The sequence below is a fragment of the Scomber scombrus genome, chromosome 9 (genome assembly GCF_963691925.1).
Source record: "Scomber scombrus chromosome 9, fScoSco1.1, whole genome shotgun sequence".
Classification (NCBI taxonomy): Eukaryota; Metazoa; Chordata; class Actinopteri; order Scombriformes; family Scombridae; genus Scomber; species Scomber scombrus.
This window is the reverse complement of record NC_084978.1, coordinates 29,725,026-29,748,261: the sequence shown is the minus strand read 5'-3', so window position 1 is coordinate 29,748,261 and position 23,236 is coordinate 29,725,026. Positions and strand designations below refer to the sequence as shown.

General features: G+C 38.0%; 2 protein-coding genes across 2 annotated transcripts; one reads left to right on the top strand and one right to left on the bottom strand.

Annotated features, from left to right (window-relative positions):
* Positions 1–248: 248 nt before the first annotated feature.
* hvcn1 (hydrogen voltage-gated channel 1) lies at positions 249–4,488 on the top strand. The gene is made up of 6 exons (XM_062425470.1): positions 249–322; positions 1,252–1,472; positions 2,321–2,425; positions 2,509–2,740; positions 3,713–3,825; positions 4,361–4,488. Exons 2-6 carry the CDS (start codon positions 1,299–1,301, stop codon positions 4,415–4,417), a joined length of 681 nt encoding a protein of 226 aa, XP_062281454.1. The 5' UTR covers positions 249–322; positions 1,252–1,298; the 3' UTR covers positions 4,418–4,488.
* Positions 4,489–4,953: 465 nt separating this feature from the next.
* On the bottom strand, positions 4,954–16,220 carry LOC133985651 (tectonic-1-like). Its single transcript, XM_062425302.1, has 14 exons — positions 15,950–16,220; positions 14,360–14,477; positions 12,368–12,501; positions 11,843–11,994; positions 11,655–11,757; positions 10,220–10,332; positions 9,836–9,856; positions 7,689–7,823; positions 7,485–7,610; positions 7,029–7,117; positions 6,751–6,888; positions 6,511–6,664; positions 5,490–5,621; positions 4,954–5,135 (listed from the first exon to the last, which is right to left on the bottom strand). The coding sequence occupies exons 1-14, from the start codon at positions 16,218–16,220 to the stop codon at positions 4,989–4,991; spliced, it is 1,833 nt and encodes a 610-aa protein (XP_062281286.1). The 3' UTR covers positions 4,954–4,988.
* Between the last annotated feature and the right edge of the window lie 7,016 nt (positions 16,221–23,236).

The following is a 23,236-nucleotide window of genomic DNA, read 5'->3' as shown; positions in this document are numbered from 1 at the left end:
GAAATGCAAGCCAAAGTCTGGCGTTTAGTGGGTTTTGTTGGTGCAATGTTGGAAACAATGTAACTGACTTATAAACAGTGTGTGAAACAAGTGGTTGAGACTCCTGAATGTTCTTCCATCATAACTGACAGCAGTGTGACATTTCCATTTCCCAAGCAAGTCATAAAGCGTCAGATTGATAATGCAATTTGGTGCGAAGAAGTGAACGGGGTTTGGTTTGGAGGAGGAGTTTCTCTGGTTGAAGTGAACAGAGATCAAGAGTTTTTTTTCTCAGAGGAGAGGAGCGTGTTTAACTTCTGCAGGGAAAAGTGGAGGAAAAGGGGTAAGTCATTTCATCTCTAATAGAAAGTAAGGACTTTACCTCTGTCGTGTTTAATCTGAAGCTCTGGATACTCGCAGCTGCGTTAAAGTTACACTCAAAAATGCTTGCTTGGCAAAATCACAACAAACGGATGTTTTTATCACGAGTTTGGCCAGCTGTGGCCCCTGAACAACTGCTAACAGCTAAATAGACAGAGACAGTTTATTCACGCAGACTGTTGCAGCTGATTTCCGCAGAAATCTGTTAGGAAAAATGACGCATTATTTGTGAGTTTTCTCACATGTGTTCTTCTGTTTGGTTCAACATCTGCAACGTTTACACTTCTCACATCTGCTGCCTGTCACTTTATATTTAACAGTATCTGTCTTTACTCAAAAACGATTTGCTCAATTTCAATATGTGCTCTTTAAAATGAAAAGTTGACAGGATAGTAAATTTAGGAGTTCGGTTCTGATGTCTAAGTTTAATGACTTTTTTGCACAGGTCAACAAGGATGCATCAAGCTGATGTTTAGTGGATGTTTTTTTTCCACCACACTGCAATCAGTCATCATTTAGTAGCTCTTGGGTTATATTTATTATACTTCTCACACCAGAATGAGCTGGTTTGCTTTCTCAATAACATTTTGCAACCCTGTAAAAGGAGAAGTGAAGTCAGATTGACAAACATATGGAGAAATCTGTCCAGATGCTGACATGATATTGCACAGCTCAGGGTTAAAAAAAGAAAGAAACAGCTTTGCTCTGGCTGTTACTGGCCTGCTTTAGTCATCAAATACTTTCGCTCCTGTCAAGTGGCACAGCCAGCGTAGGATTTCCTGGAATAACTATCTCTGCCTACATTGCAGTTTATTAAGTTAGATAAAGAAACTGTTAGGATTTGAAACAACTTTGAATTTAAATGCAAACTTCATGTTCTTCCCTCTGAAGTGAGCTGAGGTGGGACGTGGTCCTCTCCTTTTGTGGAACCTGCTGTCATGGCGAAGTACCTGAGATATTTCACCACCGTGGGTGATGATCAGCCGGTCCATTTGGAGGAAGAAGAGCTGCACGTGGCCAGCGAGGAGTTGAGTCCAGCCACCGGCCAGTTTCCACAAACAGTGAGCTTCAGAGATGCTCTGCGAAGGCTGTACAGCTCAGACCGGTTCCAGGTACGCTGTCGGTAGAGAACTCTCACAGATCCATTTAAAAAAATTAATAATTTCTCCAAATTGATACCTCTGATTATTTTTTATTCTTGTATGACTTAATAAAGTTGGAAGACTACTCACTGTAGCTCCCAATGCAGGTATAGTTTAATGCAGTGGTCTCCAACCCTGCTCCTGGAGAGCTACTGCCCTGCATGTTTTAGGTATCTCCTCACTCTAACTCGTTATCAAGCAGCTGAGGCTCGTCAAAGGGCTTGATAACGATTTGATTATTAGAATCAGGTGTGTTAGAGTGAGGAGATACCTAAAACATGCAGGGCAGTAGCTCTCCAGGAGCAGGGTTGGAGACCACTGGTTTAATGGGATACTCTTGATATCCCATCAAACTATACTTGCAATGGGTTCTTTGGCTCTTAGTTTAGTTCTTTGGTCCAGCACCTGTTTTCTTTCTTCCGGATGTGTGCATATACCCAACTTTTTGACTTAATAAAGTGAAAAACAGACATCACAATTTTCCCTAAGTCCAAGATGATGTATTCTAAGAGCTTGTTTTGTTTGCACAACAGTCCAAATCCCAAAGAAAGTCAGTTAGCAGTCATTTCCACCAGAGAGAGACAGATGTTAAAAGCTGGAACCAATTAATGTTTGGCATTTTTATTCTTGCTTGACTAAATAAAGTGTGAGAAAATAGTGAAAAACAAACATCACAATTTCCCAAAGTCCAAGAAGATGACTTCAAAGAGCTTGTTGATATAAAACTGTTAGAGATAGTCAGTCGTGTTTGTAAATAGAGCTGCTGTAATGTGTATAAAAGGAGGTGTCATCTACATATTGTGTGACTTTGCTTTCAGGTAGTGGTGGTGTGTTTGGTAGTTCTCGATGCCTTGTTTGTGCTGGCCGAGCTGCTTATTGATCTGGCAATTATTGATTTGGGACATGGACACATCGCTGCTGAGGTGAGACAAAAGATTTGTCCGCTTACTGCAAGAAAAGAGTTGTTATTATCAATACTTTTTATATGACTTACTGTCCTTGGCAGGTGTTTCACTACCTGAGTCTGGCTCTTCTCACATTCTTCATGGTGGAGCTGCTTGGGAAGCTGTTTGCGTATGGCCTGGAGTTCTTCCAGCATAAATTCGAGGTGTTTGATGGTGTAATTGTGGTGGTGTCCTTCGTGTTGGACGTGGTTTTCATCTTCCATGAGGACGCCTTTGCTGGGATGAACCTCCTCATCCTTCTGCGACTATGGAGGGTGGCCAGAATTATCAACGGTAACATTCATTGGTATAAAAGTGTGTACAGGGTGCGGACAAAATAACAGGAACAGCAGTGCAGAGAGATGCATTTAAATACAAAAATATAAGCTGTATTAAGTGTATAACCTCTAGTTTTTAACAATCTATGCTCATTTTTGTGATGTTGCATTGGATCATACTGTACTGAAAAATGTTCCTAGTACTGTGCAAATTGCATAACACAGGTTATCTGTTTTTATTTTTTATTTTATAGTTCTTTCAAACAAGGGAACACTTTCAGATAAATATTAATAATTAGCAAAAAATGTAGATAGTATCTAACCTGGAGTATATTGTCCTGTTGGTACAGAGGATCACATTAAATATACAGTCATTAATAGTCCTGGTATTTACTCAAAGTAGACACATACAGTGACTTTATCATACTGTAGTGTTCTCCAACACTGCTCCTGGAGAGCTACTGTCCTGCATGTTTTAGGGATCTCTCCACTCTAACACACCTGATTCTAATATTTAACTCACTATCAAGCGTGTTGAAAAGCTTCAGCTGCTTGATAACAAGTTCATTATTAAAGTCAAGTGTGCAGTAGACCTCCAGGAGCAGGTTTGGATACTACTGGTATACTGTATCTCAGAGCTAATCTCAAATATCAGTTTAAGACATGTAGCTATAAGCAGGATTTGTGACATCGCAACTAGTTTAGAGCCAATCCTCGTCTAATACTCAGCTTACACAAGTCTGATGTGGAAACTTGAAGCTTCCAGTGTACAAGCACTAAGAATGGAAGAGTGAAGTAGGAGACATCTATATCTATATCATCTATAACGATCATACCTCATCACTTATGACAAAATAGCTAAGAGCTAAATAATTTAATTTTGGGTATTTAAATTGCTGCAGAATATTAACAGTTGACAAATATTCAACAATAAAGTCAGTATAATAATTGTAAGATGTATGGTTGACTGTGTTTGAATGTATTGTAGGGATCCTGGTGTCGGTGAAGACCCGGGCACACCAGCAGATCCACAAGTTGAAGGAGAGCTACGACCACCTCGTCAAAAGAGTCACAGAGATGCAGGAGCGCGCTGATAAACTGGTACTTCTTTCTGTCTTCATATTGAATCAGATGTTAAAATACAAAGGTCCAGATTCACTGAGATAGTGTGGGGAAGAATACTCAAGATATGTGGGAAGATATTGAGAAATGATGACGACATTGCTGACCTCACAATGAAGCAACATTGCTAAAAAAACTAACCTACTTGTGTAGTGTGTAAATCTTAAAATGAACACTTAGACCTGTCACAATAATTACGTTATCGACTTATACAATAACGTACTCATCATGTCTATATATGGACTTATCATATGATACATGGACTTAACCTTGATCATTCTTTGACATCAATATTGCCACATTTCACATTAGCAGCTAAGATATATCATGTTATAATATTATCATTATATCAGTGGTATAAAATGATCTTCAAATGACAATAATATCGTTTATCGCGATAATTTCTGAGACAATATATCGTCTGACAAAAAGTTATTATGACAGAACGGTGTGCTATGATGACTCAGGTCCAACGACAAACCGACTCTTTTCTCTCTGTGTGCGTCTGTCTCAGGAACAAGAGAACCAGAAACTTCAAGCCCTCCTCAAGAAGCACAACATCGACTTCTGAATCAACAAGCTAATTTTTGTGGAGCTACTGTTTAATATAACTTCTATCATGTACCTTTATGCACCATTTTTTTTTTTAAATATCAGACTGTACATTCAATGATAATCCTTTACTGTCGACCTTATTTCAAGGTCCCTTCTACGTGTTTCCAGTTATACTCACTGCAGAGAAATGATCTTTTTATATATTTGTTATGTACTAGTCCATCCATATCCAGGTTTGCTGTTATTGTAGTGATAGAAACCAGTTAATTTACACATGAATTTCATGAGTGATGCTACTGGGCATCACTCCATAAAGCTAAAAGGTCATGACCTTTATTTGCTTGTAAATATCTGAAACCTTCCTTGATTGATAACATGTACATAAAACTAAATTGACATCTTGTTGAGTGGCATTTAAAAGGACTGTATGATGTGTAAAAAAAATGAGATTCAAATAAATGAAGTGGTTTCATTTATTTAAAAAAAAATTGTTCAATAATCTTACCAAAAATCTATTTACATTATTCACACAATATACAATAGATTGATCACACAGACAGGCTGATCTGTACGGTAAAGGTTACACATCACACGAAAGGGAAGAAGAAGTCAAATGGTAGTTTGGCGTCGATGGTCGGCGCAGCTCTGAAACCAGGAAGAGCAGCAGCAGACACCGGTACGAAGGACACGGAGCTCCTGATTGACAGAAGGCTGCTGCCTCTGGTCAGCAGGTCCTGACACACACACACACACATATACACACACATACACACACAGTAGAAATAGTTAGACACTTATAGATTGCTCTGTCTTGAGCTGAGTTACAACATAAAGAAACCTGCACGTCTTTAGTTTGTTCCTAAAAGCCTCAGCATGCTTCAAACAAAGTGCTTGTCTCATTCTCTGCCACCCTTTTGTTTCACTCTCACTGCTCTTATCAGCCTGGTGTCCAGCAGCAGCAGCAGCAGCAGCAGCATGCAGCTGTTTCCAGTGAGAAACCCACTGTTCACCACCTGCTCAGCAGTTAGTTTGAAGCATACTGACACCTCCTGTGTCTCATGTCCTGCCACAGTAACTTTAAGTCTTACCAGACTGCTGGTGTTGGTTTGGATGACTTCTTTGATGCTCACAACCTGAGCTTGGGGATTCACCAAGGATCCGTATTTGGTCCATTCAATTTCTAAATGATGTGACAATGGGATGTTGCAACTCTGTCCTTCCTGTAAATGAAACATACTGTTGTACTGTAGCCTCACAACATGTTTGCTTACTGGTTATTAACTGTAGAAACACATACGGGGTTAACATTGATTTAAAGTAGTATTTAACGTCTAAATAACTAGTATGCAATATATTATACATGTTAAATGTCAGAGAGATGCAGAAATGTGATGAGTTTGTTCAGAGTAGACCAGAGTAGAAGACTGCAGTACAGAAGCTCTGTTTACTGTCTGATTGGACTTAATATCATCACTCATGATGAATAATCAGATAGCTGAGGCAGTATCATGAAGAATAGAAGAAGAATATCAGTGGGTTCATCACTGGTGTTTCAAGATGCTAACATTTTAATATTTATATACAATATTATTGTATGTGTATACAGTATATCCAACATTGATTTGATCCTTTTCAAAGCATTGTTAATTTCACTTCTTATTTTTTCCCAGACATTTAAAAATATTAAAAATGAAGTCATAATTAGTATTTGAAGAATGAAGAACGTACCACTGAGTAAACTGCATGGATTTTTAAACTATGTACAAAATGGCACATAAGGAAGTATGGTGTATCCATAGCTCTGACTATCTGAAGAACATTTTTTTGCATTAGTTGGTTCTTTAGAGAGTTCGTAGGTGTAAATAGTTCAGTTTGATGAATACAGACACAGTAGTGGAGATTCAATTCACATGACTTAAAAGGACAGACTTCAAGTCACAGTTGTATGAACTTAGACTTGATGTCCAGACTCCAAATGATTTTAACCTAATGGACTTAAACTGTATCTGAAATGCTACAGTCACACATGCACAAAAAAGACAACTTTTATTGTAGCTTAAATTGACCTGAGACTATTTTCTACAGTGTTGGTATATAATCAGTGCTTACCCCAGGACTAAAGCTGCTCTTGATGGATACCCAGTCCAGAGGATTGTGTAATGGAGAGTTTCCAAAGGCAGCCACATACTGGGGATAGTTTAGTCCTCGCAGGACATCCAGGAGCACCTGTGACACCACGGAGCAGTTGGCAGCATCCTCCAGTCTGCAGGGACAAGACAAGTCAACATCATGTAGATCTGACTGAGACAATGGACTGAGTGAGATGTGTTGAGTGTGAGGATGTCCTGCCTTAACGTGCAGCCGGACACAGAGTCCACACCGAACAGGAGGGGGGAGCGCTGATGTGGACCCTGCAGACAGTCCTGGTCTTCAGAGCTGTGGAGAAGAGACAGTGTGCCTCTGGGGTCAACGCTTCTCACAATCCCAGTGAGGAAGACTGTTAAGGACAAATGCTGGGACATGTAGCACATCAGACCTCTATTAAACACTGTAACCTTAAACCCCCCCCCCCACACTACTGCTGCCTCATTCAAATCTCACTGTACTTTCAGGCAGGTAAAGGATATTCTGCAGTTTTTTGTCCAGAAACAAGCGGCAGTCCAACCACATAACCTGGATTCCCACTGTAGTGGACAAACACGTCCTCACCATCGTCCTGTTCAACACACACACACACACACACACACACACACACACACACACACACACACACACACACACACACACACACACAATGTACTGTATGAGTATAGTATGAAGGCTTTTACACAACAGTTCACTCAATGTACTAACTTACAAGCTTCTTTTTTTTGTTAGCTTTCAATCAAATCTCACGTTTGATTGGACAGCAACTGAGAAAATGTTTATCAGTCTGTGTGTGTGTGTGTGTGTGTGTGTGTCTGTGTGTCCACTGAGGACTGTGAGATGCAGTTGAAAGCAGCAGAAACTATTGTATATTAAAAAATCCAATAAAACTAGATTAAAGTAACTCTTTAATAGAAAGTAGCTTGTTGAGACTCTACCTGGATAAATGTGATATGAAACTCCTGTTCTAGAGGCAGCGCTGTGTTCTGGACAAATCCAAGCACCAGAGACACCATCACATCCACTATCTGTCCATCTGGACTGTACTTCATCACATAGACAACCTGAGGGGACAAAATGCCTGATTGGTCCGACAATGACTTCTTCTATTTGCAGGAGGTTTTAGTCACATGTGTACTCACCTTAAGCACCACGTTAGCACAGACGTCTGGGTTCAGGAGAGCAGGGCTGAAGGTTTCTCCTCCGCTGATCTGCAGCTCAGTCTGAGTCCCGTCTAGAGACTGCAGGACGACTGAAACCAGCAGCACAGGAACAACCTCCACAAACACACACATGTTTAACATGGATCAATAATGTATTGCATTCTTTTTATTACTGTTGCAGCATGCAGTGTTTGTTCATATTTTACACACAGACACTGGTTTATATGCTGAGACTTTAAACCTGTACATTAAATTATCTACCACAGTGCACAATATGCCTATTTTTATTATTGGCAGCATTGTTATATTTATATATATATATATGATGTTATCATCTGCAAAATAAAGCACATATTCAATGAAAGCTCTGCACAGGTTTATAATAATAACATATGGCATTGGCAGCCTGGCTTTTGATTAAGAAATCTATTTTTATTCTATTGGTTTTGATGTTTGAAACATTGTCCTACTTTATTTTATGTTGTTTTGTTGATTTTATTCATGATTCTTTTGTCTTTTAATCTCTTTTAAAAATAGTTTTGGTTGAGCTTTTATGTTACGTTATTTTTTTAAATGTTTTATTTCATTTTTACTTTTGTTTTGTCTTTTCAATCTATTTTAACCTTTTTTTTCTTTTTAAATGAACTTTTTTATTTTCTCTCATTTTTTTTAATTTCTCTTGCATGCATTTTGTCAGTTTTTTTTATTTATTTTTGTTAGTTCCCTCATCATTTTTTATTCCTTTTCTTCATGTTGTTATTCATTATTGTTATTATCAGCTGGTCAATCAACTGAGAAGCATTTTGAACTACATTAAACTACAGTTTGTTTGATTGATTGATTGATTGATTGATTGATTGACATGATTATCACTGATGACATGTCAATTACATTTCAGAGAGTTGATTGGTCGTGCCAAACGTAAAAGTTTGGAAGCTATAAGAAACACACACACACACACACACACACACACACATTTAAACTCTGCACTGTTTGTGAAGAATAGTAGGTGTAGGTGTGTGTCATCAGTGCCAGTGTGACAATAACTTCCTTCTTCTTGGGAAATGGACATAACGTTGTGAGAGAGGGAAGTCATGGTCCTGTCTCTGCGTTGCTAAACTTTACCTCAGACTTATTTCACTATGTGGTAAGTTCAAAGACAACGTGTTTTTTTGGGTGGCTTGACTATTGTTCTTGCAAAAGCAGCACTACCTTGCTACATTTCCTGATTAGGTGGAGGCTGTGTTGGCCAGTGAAGAGACTTTCATGCAGCTCCCTGATTATTGTAAAGTATTTAACTGCACCTTCATATTCTAAATCTTCCTCTCAGCTGGGACTGAGCTGGGATGTCGTTATGGGATTCGGAGGCTCAATTCTGCACCAAATCTTAATCTAGGGAAGTGCCTTTTAAGTGTGAAATACACTGTATATATAGCTGCTATATACACTAAAAGAAATGCATAACTTTTTATTAAATGTACTGCATTAAGTTTGTTATGAATTTGCACCATTTAACTTCTGCTTCTATGAATGTATCATTTTAAAGGACAGGTGATCACTTCTTTACTGTACATAGAGTTTAATTGTTGTTTTCAATCATAGTTCTGCACTGTACTACAGTTACACTCTGTGCAATACTTCATCATTTACATTCACTTCATCCATCCATGTTACTTATAGAGCAAAATCCCTGCACTCAGCTTTGTATTTTAGTGTTTATGTTTATATTTTTGGATTATTTATCTTATTATCTTGTGCCAATTTCTATGAGCCAATTTTGTTGAAATTAGACAAAAGGCTTTCTGATTCTGATTCTAATTGAATTATTATTAAATCTAATTATTATTTTCATTATGGATTAATCTGACAATTATGTTCTCAATTCATCAATCATTTGGTCTGTAGAACAACAGAAAATAGTCAAATAAAATGGCCAACACCTTTTGTCCATAAGTTATTGAGTTTTTAATCAATCTGAAAATCTACAACTTTTTTGTGATTTCTGTTTTTAAAAAATAACAAAAAAATGACTTAATGATTATTAAACTTGTTGTCAGTAATCAATCAATGAACGAATTAAGTAATTACATTTGACAGAAATAATAACAAAAAGTAGGCATACTCACTTCTGCATCTTTGTTCTTCCCCTGTAGAGTAAAATAAAATATTTAAATGAACATCAGCTGATCCTTTTTGAAGAGTTTGTTAGTGTTTTAAACGTCCAGTACAAAAGCTAATTTATCTACAAACATACAAATGACCTACTTTTGCTTATCAAAATAAAAGAATGTAAAGGAACAGTCCAGGATGATTGAGGAAAAGTGAACTCACCAAACACTCAAACAATTAAAGGCATGAGAACGTAAAATTTTTTGGAGTGCCCCTTTAATCACAGCATGACTCCTGCGGTGCATTAAATCTCCCTCACTGATAGTACCTGAGCGTGTTTGAGCGTGGACTTTTATTTTGACAGGATGCACAGTGTGTATTAGAGTGAAGGTGGGACTCACAGTAAGTAGCTGGATGTCAGTGTATGTGTCCATGCTGAGAGCCGGCAGAGTGCTGCAGTCCTGCTCCAGGTCCACACGGCGGGAACACCGGCTGCTCTGCTGCTTCAGGAACGCTGGGACACAAGCAGAGAAAAAAAACAACACTAATTAGTAACAGAGAAAATACACTACAGCATGTTTGAGATAAGAAATTATAAGAAAATAAGATGACAGAAAACCCATACTTCCTATCTTGTCTTATAGCTGCTCTTTTAACATGCCATACTTCAGTTTTAAATCAGTTGGAAGCATCACTCTTAACAAGCTGTGGATATAAAAGAGGTATTTAACTGATGCAGAGTAAAAATGAAATGAAATGTCTGTACAGGTGGGTTTTTAAAATGAAGAACTGACTCAGCTGATCTAATACTGAGGGGGGGGGGGGGGGGGGTTGTTCAACAGCATTGAAGCTACAACAATAAAAGCATGATTTCTCTTATTTTTAAGCGTGAACCTTTTAACAACGTCTGATTTTTAGATGTGAGGGATCTCGGTACAGAGGAAGGTGTGAGGAGTTGTGAAATAGAAAGCAGAGCTAGACCATGTATGGATTTGAAAATTACTAATAAAATCTTAAATTGAATTCTATATAAGTATTAGTGCCTTATGTGTGAGTTAGATAGGATGTTAGTACCAACAGGCGGTCTATAGAGTGTGTAAAAGAATGTATATTTTTGTTTTACATCAGTCCATCAAGTGTGGAGGTGTTCACAAAAGAGCTTTGTCTTTAGACTTTTCTTAAAGATTGAGACACAGTTCTACAGTACAGAAGAGTACAGAGAGCTCAGACACCGCTCATCAGCAGAGAGTAGTGAGCAGAAGGACTTTTATGTGTGTTGCACCTTGGACCATGTTTGTAGTGATATGTCACATGACAGCAGTCACCTCACATGTTCCTCAGTAACCTCTGCAGCTATTATCATAAACATGCCACCTCTTCACTGACTGCTTTACAGTTAGAACACTGCTGAAGTGTTGACATAGTATTTTATTAGATTGACTGCTGAGGAAACCTTTCATTAAAATAATCCATTAGAGTTACTGAATAGAAGGTCTGTTCACATGAAGCATTTGGACTCTTCTTGTGATTATTTGTGACATACTGGAGATGTGGGTAGTGATTCAATACAATCATGTGTGATCTTGGTGCAGTATATACTTAAAGTTGAAGCATTAAAGGAAGAATATATGACTTTAAAATGAAAGATTCTTCCTATTTTCCCCCTCAAATTAAACATTATATTAATGAGCAATAAAACACACTGTTGCTTCATTCAGTAAACTCAGGGGTGTAGCCGCTACACTCTCACCATCTAATTATCGTGACAGGCCTACTCATACTTCATGTCAGTTTCACAGTCCAGTATAGTGTCACATTCAGGTGAGCAGTATCTACCTGCAGGACTGTTGTCCACACAGTCAGCAGTGAGAGCAGCAGCTGGCAGCCAGAACATCCCTCTCTGTCCACTCTCTCCTGCTGTCAGCATCACATCTCCATACTGAAACCACACAGCATCAGCAGAGGATGAGCACACACTCATTTAATGATAGAAGCAGTTTGAGAGATTGTTAGCAGAGACTCACCTGGTATCCAGATGAGGCCCGGAGCTCTGTGGTCGACACCTGACTGCCGGTGACCTCCGAGCCGAAAAAAAACTGGGTAAATTGTTTAAAGAGGGAGTCGAAGTTGCTGTCAGTTGGAAGAGCGGGCGAGGGATGAGACAGTCCATCAAAACCTGGACACACACACACACAGACACAGACACACACACACACACACACACACACACACACACACACACACACACACACACAAATAAAGTAATTTGTAAAATAATACCAGCCTTATCCTTTAAATTCAGCATTAAAATGAATTTAAATCTATGAATTGAGCAATTGGTGGAAGATTTAAGTAAAGCTGCATCATCAGCTGTTTTAATAATGGAAATAATGATTTTAGTTATTTTATAATCAAAATACCAACCAATTGCAAGTTGATTGGAAGCTTTCCTTTACATAATAATACACTGTATCTCTCTGGATTGTTGGTGCTTTATTCATATTCATGTTCATATGATTGCTAGTTGATATAAATACTCTGTGACTTACGGTTCTGTGAATGAATGCAGAAGATGTCAGAGTTTGTCTCCTTCTTCACAGACGACTGCAGCTCTGAGTATCCGTCTATTTTAATTCTTAAAGAGTAGGAGGCCACATCCCGGCTGCACAGCTGCTTGTTGACGCTAGAAACACACAGGCCAGATGTGTTTAAATCCCCTCCAGTCATGTTTTGGAGCATGCAAAATGATCTGCTTTGATATGTGTGTATTTGTATAATGAATATGTGTGTGTGACATGTTCCAACTGAAGGAAAAAGAGGAAAAACATGTTTTTGAGTGGAGGACGACTTTAAATAAAATAATAAATACAAAGGATGAGCCTTTACATACGGTACATATTTCTTATCTCCATTTAAAAACCTGTAAGAAACACTGAATGAATGGTGACACTTACTCTCATAACATAATGGAAACAGAAAGTCATCTAATAGTAGTTTAGTGATGTGATCGTATTGTTTAACTGTGGATCAAATCTAATCTGTTATATAAACTGAAGTAGTACTGAATGAAATGAGTGTAAACAGCAGAGAGAAGTAGGCCTGTATGTACATGTGTTTTCATGTTGCTTCCATTCTGCCTTTTCATCAATAAAACTCAACACACTTTTCACATTAAAAGCCTTCCACAGGTAAGGCATAATCCTACCTCTATTGGAAGGCTTTTAATTGGAAATTCTAGCAGTGACTGAATGTATTTTATTCAGTTTTAGTGACGATGACTGAAACAGAACTTTAAAGTGAATGAAATCAGTGTTTCTGTTCAAAGAGAAACTGAGAGCAGCACTAAGGAGTATGACATCATTGTTACTGGAAATGTCCATGATGCTCAATTTAACAAGTGAGCTATTAATATAAAAGTTAAGCTTTCCTTCTTCATTGTTTTTTTCTTACCAGCATTTCATTAAGAAATCAGCAGCTACACTTGAGAGTTAGCAGTAAAATCAGAGCTTTGTGACTAAATCATTGGGACAGAAATGTATTAAAGACACTGACGGTTATGATCTTACTTATTAACACTATTATTATTTCTTCAGTACAGTATTACAGACGGGGGCAGATTACAGGAAAAACCAACATAAAGAGTGTTAGTAAGGTGTTGGGCCACCAAGTGTTGTCAGAACAGCTTCAGTGCTGCTTGGTATTCATTCTACAGTCTTTGCTTTATAGTTATGATACAAAATCAGAATCAACTGGGCCTGCTCAGCATTTTTATACATGGGTCAAATATTGTGATGCAACCCAGTGTCAACTGGTGTAACCAGTCTTTTTCATAAAATATTAGATTATATATAGGAAAAATATATTTGAACTCAAATGTGGAATAAATATAATTCACTTTTGCAATGCATCACTATGCTTTTTTAACAAATTGTACATAATTTGTCAAAACATATTTTTAAAAAATGGTTTAGGTTTAGGATATGTCCTGCTTAATATTGACAAAATGCTTTAAAATTTAAATGTAGAAATACTACAAACATGTTTCTTTTCATTTAATGCTTTAAAAATAAGTAATTATTAGTATAAGTCCACTTAAATACACTGTAGGTAGATAGAATATGTAATATTTACACTTTACTTTACTTTAGTGGTTACACCATTTGACATTTTCAGGAGCATTCAGTCTTACTTTTGGTAAAAAATGATGCAAATATCATTTCAAATGATATAAAACCAACACAAATACTAAATGTACATTTTAACAAACCTGATGCTGCTTTTAAAACTAGTTTTTAACATATTTTTGAATTGCTCATCTTGCCAACCCTTATTTGTCACTGACCCACTTGCCAAGGAGCATGTTTGGATGTTAACTGCTTAATTGTATCATGCAGTGCACTGTGCATGTTTCTCTACACATTTATTCAGGTTGTTCCTTTAATTTGTCCCCCGTCCGTATCTCTGTGTTACTGACCCGTAGTGAATGGAAGCATGGCATAGTTATCAGCATTGTTCAGCTCCTTCTGAAGCAGTAGACTCACCTGACAGTGTTCACTGAGCAGCTGGTGAACAGAGCTACCTGCTCACTACACTGTCTGTCACAGCAGCAGTTGATGTCACACACATCCCTGTGCTCGTCGCAGGGGCACAACGTGGACACTGGAACGCACATACATACATACACACACACACACACACACACACACACACACACACACACACACACACACACACAGACACACACACAGACACACACACACACACACACACACACACACACACACACACACACACACACACACACACACACACACACACACACACACACACACACACACACACAAACACTCAGGTCAAAATGACTTTTTCATGATAATGCTTGATTATTCATTAGTCTCAAACGTGACTCAGCTGATTGAGAAACTAATCCTTAAAAAAAGCTACCTTCACTTTCTGGGCTATATGAAGGATGTGTTACGTATATTGTAGGACACTCACACTGCTGTCCTCTGGAAGGTAATACAGATCCATTAAATCTTGCACTTCAAGATTCCTTAACAGTTTTTTTCCCGAATGTACTGGTATGTGCAATTAAATCTGCCACAACTGCTCTTATTTATAACTGCATCTATATTTATTACTGCCATTCTTATATTCTCTTTTTTTAACAGTGGTTTCTTTTATGTGTCTCACTGTATGTTGTTTTATGTATACTGTCTGTTGCTGTTTTTTATATGTTATTAGCCACTGGGGACACACAATGCCATTGTGCTGCTGTGCAATGACAATAAAGGCATTGAATTGAAATATGTATATTTGGCTGCTACATGTATGTATGTGTTGTTCTGGCTATGTGTATGTGTCTTTACACTCATGTTCATATCTAGGATACGTTAACAGGTGGACGTGGATTTTTCAATGGGCAGATATGTGTAAGATTGGGAATTATGTTTTAATAAACTTAATGATGTGTCTATATTATATGTATAATATATATTAGACGTACAGAATGTAGCCTATATGCATGTGTATAATGTGTATGTCTGTGCTCTGAAATAATGACCAAACATGGGTATGCACATTTCAGAAAGTTTTGGCAGATAAAGCTGCTTTGTATATATCAAAGTATTTCTAAGCCTAAAAACTAGTGTCCCAGATTATAAAAGCTACTAATTCTGAAGTGATTTGACACAAGGAACATTAATATATGTGCCATTTTCCTTTTGAGTACAATATCTAAACATTGTCTTCTGATTTAACAAGGAAACATCTCAGTGATTTCATAATGATATTAGGTGTTAATATAATGTATTAGATTCATATGTAAATATGGTGAGCAAGTCAGAATAGCAAAAAGTGTCCCACATTAACCTGATCCACCTTATAGTGCTATGCAAAGAGTAAAGGGTGTCATACAGTTTACTGCCACAACAGATCATTAGATAAAAAAACTCCATTAAGATCTGTAAATATGCTGACTGGCATCAGATGAACATACGGACACATGGCTCATGTTTGATTCCCACAGCAGCTAACTGCCTGAGGAATAGCAGACTGTACGCTTCACTGGTTGAGAAATAACGCTCTGTAATAAAGTTTGAAGCAAACAGGGAGCTACAGGTGGAACGTACCGTCCGTCACAGGAGTGAGGAGGTAGCCGGAAGCGGGCAGCGGGTCGCCGGGGACGGTTGGTCTAAGCGGGTCGTCGGTGCTGCTGTAGCTCGGTGTTGTGGTGGTGGAGTCAGGCCGTGCTGTTGTAGAACTTTCCGTAAAGCTGTACGTGAAGTTCAGCTCGGGATAGTCAGTCGTATTGAAGTTGTAGCTTGTTGTGTTTTCGTCGGTAGTGACGGCGGTAAACAGGAGAAATGAACAGAACCAGGCTGCAGCAGCTGAGGCCGACATTTCTGTTTAATCGCGTTGCTATGGTTCTTCTTCTTCTTCTTCGTCGTCGTCTATTGTAATGGCGGGTTAGTGACTTTACTGGAGAGTTAGCTCCACCTGCTGTTCAAGTACAGAACTGCTTCAGTCCTCTATCATGAGGCACAGTAGTCAAGTATATATTAATTTGTTATTTTTGTTTAGTTTCAAGGACAAAACAAATCTTACCTTTTAAAGGGTCAATTCCCCTAAATAACAAAAGCTGTTCTAACTCAAAACTGGTGTTAAATCATGTAGATAATCAGATTTGTGTAAACCTGTTTAACTTTTGTCCCCACCCAAATATGACAGAAGTAAATGAAATTTTGTTTTTGGTGCTCAAAGCAGTGAAAAAAATCATAGAGCCTACACAAAGCTTATCAACCGCACACAAGTCTGCCTCAGGGTCAAATCTCCACACAATCAGACAAGTCAATTAATAAATAAACACTTTGTCACAGATCAAAGTATCAAAGACACAAATGGTAAATGATATACAAGCAATACATAATACCATTCTGAAAAAAAAGAAGAAAATCCATTAATTCATTGAACTGAAAAGAAAAAAAACCCTAAAAAAAGCAAAGAAAAACAAAATAAAATAGAGTGCAGGAAACCAACACATATTCATTTCATTAAAAAGATGGTCACAGCGTCATTCAGCCAATCTGAAAGGTTTTCTTCCCTGTTCCTGTCATCTTGTCAACCTGTGGTAAAGATCACCTAAATGACCATGACCTTAAGAGGTAAGGGCCTCTGGGGATCAGCTGGGGTTAATTGAGTGGATGACTTAGTGGAAATAACTGTATTTTTAAAGGACAGGAGTGTAGGATAAAGTGGCATGTAGTGGTGAGGATGCAGATTGCAACTCGTTGTGCTCTGTCACCCCTCTCTTTCATCTATGGCAACTGCGAAACTTGTGAAAAAATGTGAAAGGCTAGAGCCAGTGTTTAGTTTGTCTGATCTTGGCTACTGTAGAAACATGGTGCAACATGGCGGCCTCTGTGGAAGAAGACCCATGCCATATGTAAATATAAAGGCTTACTCTAAGGTAACAAAACACAATGATTATTATTTTCAGGTGATTATACACTAATTAAAACATACTTATACTTACACTTTATTCCATTTCTGCCAAGTCCATTGTGCTAGATGCCACTAAATTCTACACACTGCACCTTTAAATGTAATTTTCTGAGTAACATAATAGTGCCCTGACAGATATGATAACAACCATATGTATTACCTGGACTCATTTGATTTAACATCCCAGTCTTGATGTACATTTACACATTTACTGAATTACTAATAATACTAATAATTAATAATATATCATCATCACTGTTCATTCAGTTCATATCATCATCATAGTTCTATTTAGAGAACAGTGAGGTCATGGGATCCGTATTTGAAGGGATGAGGGAGTTGTAGAAATACATTACCATGTGTCAAATTCAAATTTGTCAGAAATCAGGTGTTATAAATATTTTGAATGACTATATTAACTTGATCTTTTGAATGTATGTTCCTGCTCAGTCCTGTGCTTTCACCATCAAACCCTTCTATGCCTTTAGCTTTTAGCACTTTGTAATACACATGTCTGAAAATATGTGAGATATTATAACAGGAAGGCTTCTGCTTAACCGTGTTTTAACCAGATGATGGATTTATAATACCAGTATTCCTTAAATTGTGTAATTGAAAGAACATGTAAGGTGTTACATGTTAAATAGTGTCAAAGTTAAATACTTTCTTGCAGTGTTTTTTTCTTCAGTGCCTCTTTTCTACAGTCTAAACCAGAGCATCAGACTGTGATACATGTTCCTGTTAGATTATTCTCAGAGTCAGTCTGAGATCTTAAACTGAGATTGCTCGCTCTACTTTTTGGGTTCAGAGCTTTCAGTGTTTGTAATGACATCCTTAATTCCCCTTTTTGTCCACTAGATGGAAGCACAGGACAGTAAAACACAGATGTTGCTCAGTTTACTGGAATGATCAGACTTTCTTTCCTCACAGCTTTAGCTTTTATATTGTGTCAACCCCTGAAGAAAAAAGCCAACATTGTGATGAATGCAGAATATAGTGAAACGATAACATCCATATGGCTATAGCTGTCTTAATATATTAATGTACTGCATTAAACTGATACATCATGCTTCATGTGTTATAAAAAATGAAACATTTTTAAAAAACACCAAGAAATTGATACAGAGTACATATTGATACATCAGAGCTAACCTCTGCCATCTGTAGTGAAATTACAATTATGGAGACTTTATCACCAGTGTTAACATTAAAGCAGGATAAATAGATTTTAGCACAAAACACATGACATGTTATCATGTTGTAAAAGTTGCTTTTTACTATGATCAGTTGCTTATTAACACAACCAGCAGACAGAGAGCAACGTTAGCATTCAGTTGTGTTTCTGTGACCTGACTAGCTTAAGTAGCTGCTAGATGCTCCACTAGCCTATGTTAACAACCAAAATGATGCTACAGCAGTGACCAAAAAAGTTGAGGGCTGTAAAACCACTAACAATTAGCCGAGAGATGCTTAAAATGGTTCATAGCGCTAAAGGGAAACTGCAGAGTTGGTGATAATTCTCTGAGGAAGTTTAAGCGGTGTTAATTGCATGAAGCAAATGTGTCATTAAAGCCGCAATAATTAAGACATTTGTACACAAAAATGAAATGTCAGTGTGTAATGTGTCGCTCGTGGCTCGTACTGATGAACCTACAGAGAATTATCAGTAACTCTGCAGCTCTCCTCGGCTTTATGTAGCATCACAGTGAATTTTAGCTGCAACTTTACTGTTTTGGTTCATTCTCAGTGCTCTCATCGCGTCGACACGATGTTGCTCAGTCCGTTGTCTGTAATGTGTTAATGAGCAACTGTTTGCTAACATGTTTGTCATGACGTGTTTCCAATGCTGCTCCCATTCTTTTAAACCTGCTCTATTTAATTTCTATAGAGCCATAACACACACACACACACACACACACACACACACACACACACACACACACACACACACACACACACACACACACACACACACACACACACACACACACACACACACACACACAATCCTTCATTGAGGTGAAGTAGATTGTTAGATAACAGAATTGACAGTGAGTGAATTCCCCTTTTTCTCCCTCTCCTGACTGACCTCTGACCTCCTCTCCTGTGTCTTCAGGTTAAGTACAGCTACATTTAAGCATAAATGTCTGTGTGCAGGTTGTGTGATCCCTGTAACATCACTAGTTGGTCTTTGTCCTCCTGCAGTATCTCCCTGCCCCTCACACCCATTAATTAATTGTAAATGGCCATTAAGGCGGCGTGGGCCGAACCGTTGATGAATATATTCAATCTGAGACTTTGTGGACAATCTGAAACTGTCGGGGGAGGAACTCCTGCACTCTAGAGGGTAATAGGCAAGGTGTGCATTTTTGTTCGAATGTGTATACGTGCGTACTTTATGTTTGTGTGCATTCTTACACACACACTGTGTGTTCAGGCATGGCCATTGAACGACACAGGTTATCACAAGGTCACCACGTCACTTGCATTGTGTGTGTGTGACCGTGAGTGTGCTTAGTTCAGTGGCAGTGAGAGGAAGGAAGTCTAATTAGAGCATTAATTAAGAAGCAAACGGCTTATTGAATAAATCCTGTGGTCATTAACAGAACACACTGCGCCCTGCTTCCTCCCACTCCGTTTCCTCCCTCCGCCCTGATGTCACCGTGACGACGAAGCTGGAACTTTGTGCTAATAGAGCTGTGACTTTCTTACTGCTCAGTGTTACTATTACACTTCCTGATCTGCTGCAGAATGCAAGACTTCCAGGTCAAATAAAGAGACAAAAGTCCTGAATCCATATATTCTATAACTTAGAGCAATTTCATACCGAGGGTCCTTTCTAGAAAAAGTGAAAAGCATTCCATTAGGGCTGCTCCATTAGGATGTGAAAAATACTTGACACTTATATTTCTATTGTGTGTAAAAAGTTATACTGTAGCTTTTTTTCAATTTAGCATACTTTAAAATGTTTAATTTTAAAGGACCAGTGTGTGGAATTTAGACACTAGTGGTGAGTTTGCAGATTGTACCCAACTGAATAAATAACCTTACTCCGCTTCCAAGTATGTAGAAGAATCAGAGAGGCAGCGAAACTTGTGACAAATGCGAAAAATGCATAAGGCCCTTTCTAGAGTCAGTGTTTGGTTTGTCTGTTCTGGGCTACTGTTGAAACAACATGGCAGCCTCTGTGGAAGAGGACCCGCTCCCTATGTAGATTTAAAGGTTTATTCTAAGGTGACAAAAACACAATAATTCATTTTTTCAGGTGACTGTGCACTATGCATATTATATTCAATTTGTGCAAAGTCCCTTCTGCTAGATTCCACTTAATTCTACACTCTGCTCCTTTAAAATTGTGCCTGTACTTGACATTAAAACTGCAAATAAAAATGATTTTCAATATTTTTCAAATACCAAAATATATTATCAGATTTACTCTGAGTTCTATGCTTTTTTGTCAGGTTTGCCATGTTTAATGCTGATCATGGGGAGTTGATTTGAACCTTTTTGATTTTTAGCAACAATTAATTAAACAACAACAATTTGTTAGCATACAAACACTACAACTCACATGAGAGCCATTCAGTGCTTCATCATAACTGTTTCTCCAGTGGCTGTATCCATCTGCTCTTTCCAATCATTTTTTTAGATGGAGTCTCTGCTGTCTGTTTTGGACATTAGATGTTTTGTGGCTTGAGGGAACGGCCTTTAAAAACAGAAATATTAAATAAATCATGAGGTATTTTTTTGTTAAATCTCAGTGATTGTAACTAGTGTAACCAGTTGCTGATTTCACTTCCCAACTCGATTTTTGGAGGCAGCATCCAGTGGCTTCTTCAGCTTCAGACGCTTTTGTTTTGGCTTCAACTTATCTGTGTTGGTTTCCACTTAATTGAAAAGAAGTCATTTAATTGGCCACATATGACACACCTTGTGACCAATTGCCACTAAGTAATCCCAAGGACCCCCCCCCAATCATGCAGTATGTCCTTCACTGTGCTGTATTTCTGCTGTTGCTCTCTCACAGCAACCTGCCTTCAACTCCCTATACAAAGTGTGTATGTGTGTGTTTGTAGTGTATCATGTCCCAGTGCTACAGAGCAGCACCTCTGCTCCTCTAATCCTCTCAGCCTATCCCTCTCTCTGTCTCTGTCTCCATCTATCTGTCCACTTATCTGTCCATCTCTCATCAGGTCATCGCCTCTACTGTTTCTGCCTTTCAAACATCATCCCTCCCTCTCTGCTGATACCGGTGTCCTTCACACAAACAAACACACACACATCAAAAGTACTTGTACTGTATCTCCAAAATTACACTTTGACACTCACACTGTCTCTCAATGAATAAATAAAGAAGAAATCCCCATGTTGTATCCTGCAGAAACCTTGGAGATTTTTTCTATTGAGGTCAGTGACTGTAAATCAAACAAAGCAGTAAAATGTAGTGATTAGAATATTAATATTATCTGGACGTCTGATCTATATCTTTCAGTCTCTCTCTCCCTTATTTTCTCTTCTGCCTCTGTCTGTCTCAGTCTGTCAGTCTGTCATCTCTCTGTCCTGATAACATCATGTTATCTACTCTCCAAATTAAAACACCAGCCTTGTGCCCTTCACTGACACATACCCGCTCTGTGTGTGTGTGTGTGTGTAGGTCACTGTGTTTTGCCATTGTCTTATAAGAAAGGTCAGATAGGGTTTGTTAATCAGTTTCTAACAGTGAGGATTTGCTGGATGATGAAATATGGATACATCTTTTTTTAACCCTCCTGTTGTTTTCCGTCAACCATGCAACCTTTGTCCTCCTGGGTCAATTTTGACTCTTAATAAAGCATAAAGTATGAATTATCACCCAATTCTGTGTTAGACCTCTTAGCCAAAATGATTCCAACTTAACACTTATTTTTGGAAATTATGGTCAATAGAGGCCTCATTTTAATGAAATTATACCTCATTTTTGATTGATTTTATTGATTGGTACATAAACACAAAGTTTAGTCAGGATAAAGTTTTGAAACTATTTCAAATATCTGAACAGCCGCACATAATCACACCTGGGTCAAAACGGACCTGGCCAGCATAAAATTACAAATTATCACCTTATTCAATGAAAGTAGTGATGATTATACTTGCAAGGAATGTAGTATGGAACCATCTATATGATTTTGGTTTGTTTAAAATTCATATGATAGGCTATGTACTGTAGCAGAAAGCCATCGTAACTTTGTCACAGCACCAGCTCTAACACTATTGCATTGTTTGTGAATTTTGTTGTGTTTTGTTGTTTTTATGCATTTATTGGAGGGAGTTTGGCTTGCTGTTAAATTGTGTTGCTACACAATAAGAACAGTACAACCTTACATTTAGGGTTGTGCACTAAACGTAACTAAACCTTTCTGGGACTGTTAATGGGCCAGCTAATGTAACTCAACCATTACTTTCTTGAGTTTAGTCAAGTTGACTCACATTTCAAATACACACACACACACACACACACACACACACACACACACACACACACACACACACACACACACACACACACACACACACACACACACACACACACACACACACACACACACACACACACACACCAAATGTACCAGGAACAGCTCCACATTTTTAAGTCTACAACTTTTTTTTCTTCTTCTTCTTCTTTTTTTTTTTTTACCCAACCACAAATAAAACTATGATGGCATAATAATGAACATCCATGCATACAAGTGCAAATCCTTTCAAACTGTGTGTCCAATCAATTCAGGTTAAAGTTATCCCATAAACAATCTGTATTGTATTGATCAGTTCAATTAATATGTAACTAGTCAAACTGCATCATATCCATCACATCAGTGACTGGACCACATCCTATTTTTTAATAACAGGACAATATCAGCTCCATATATTGGTTTAAC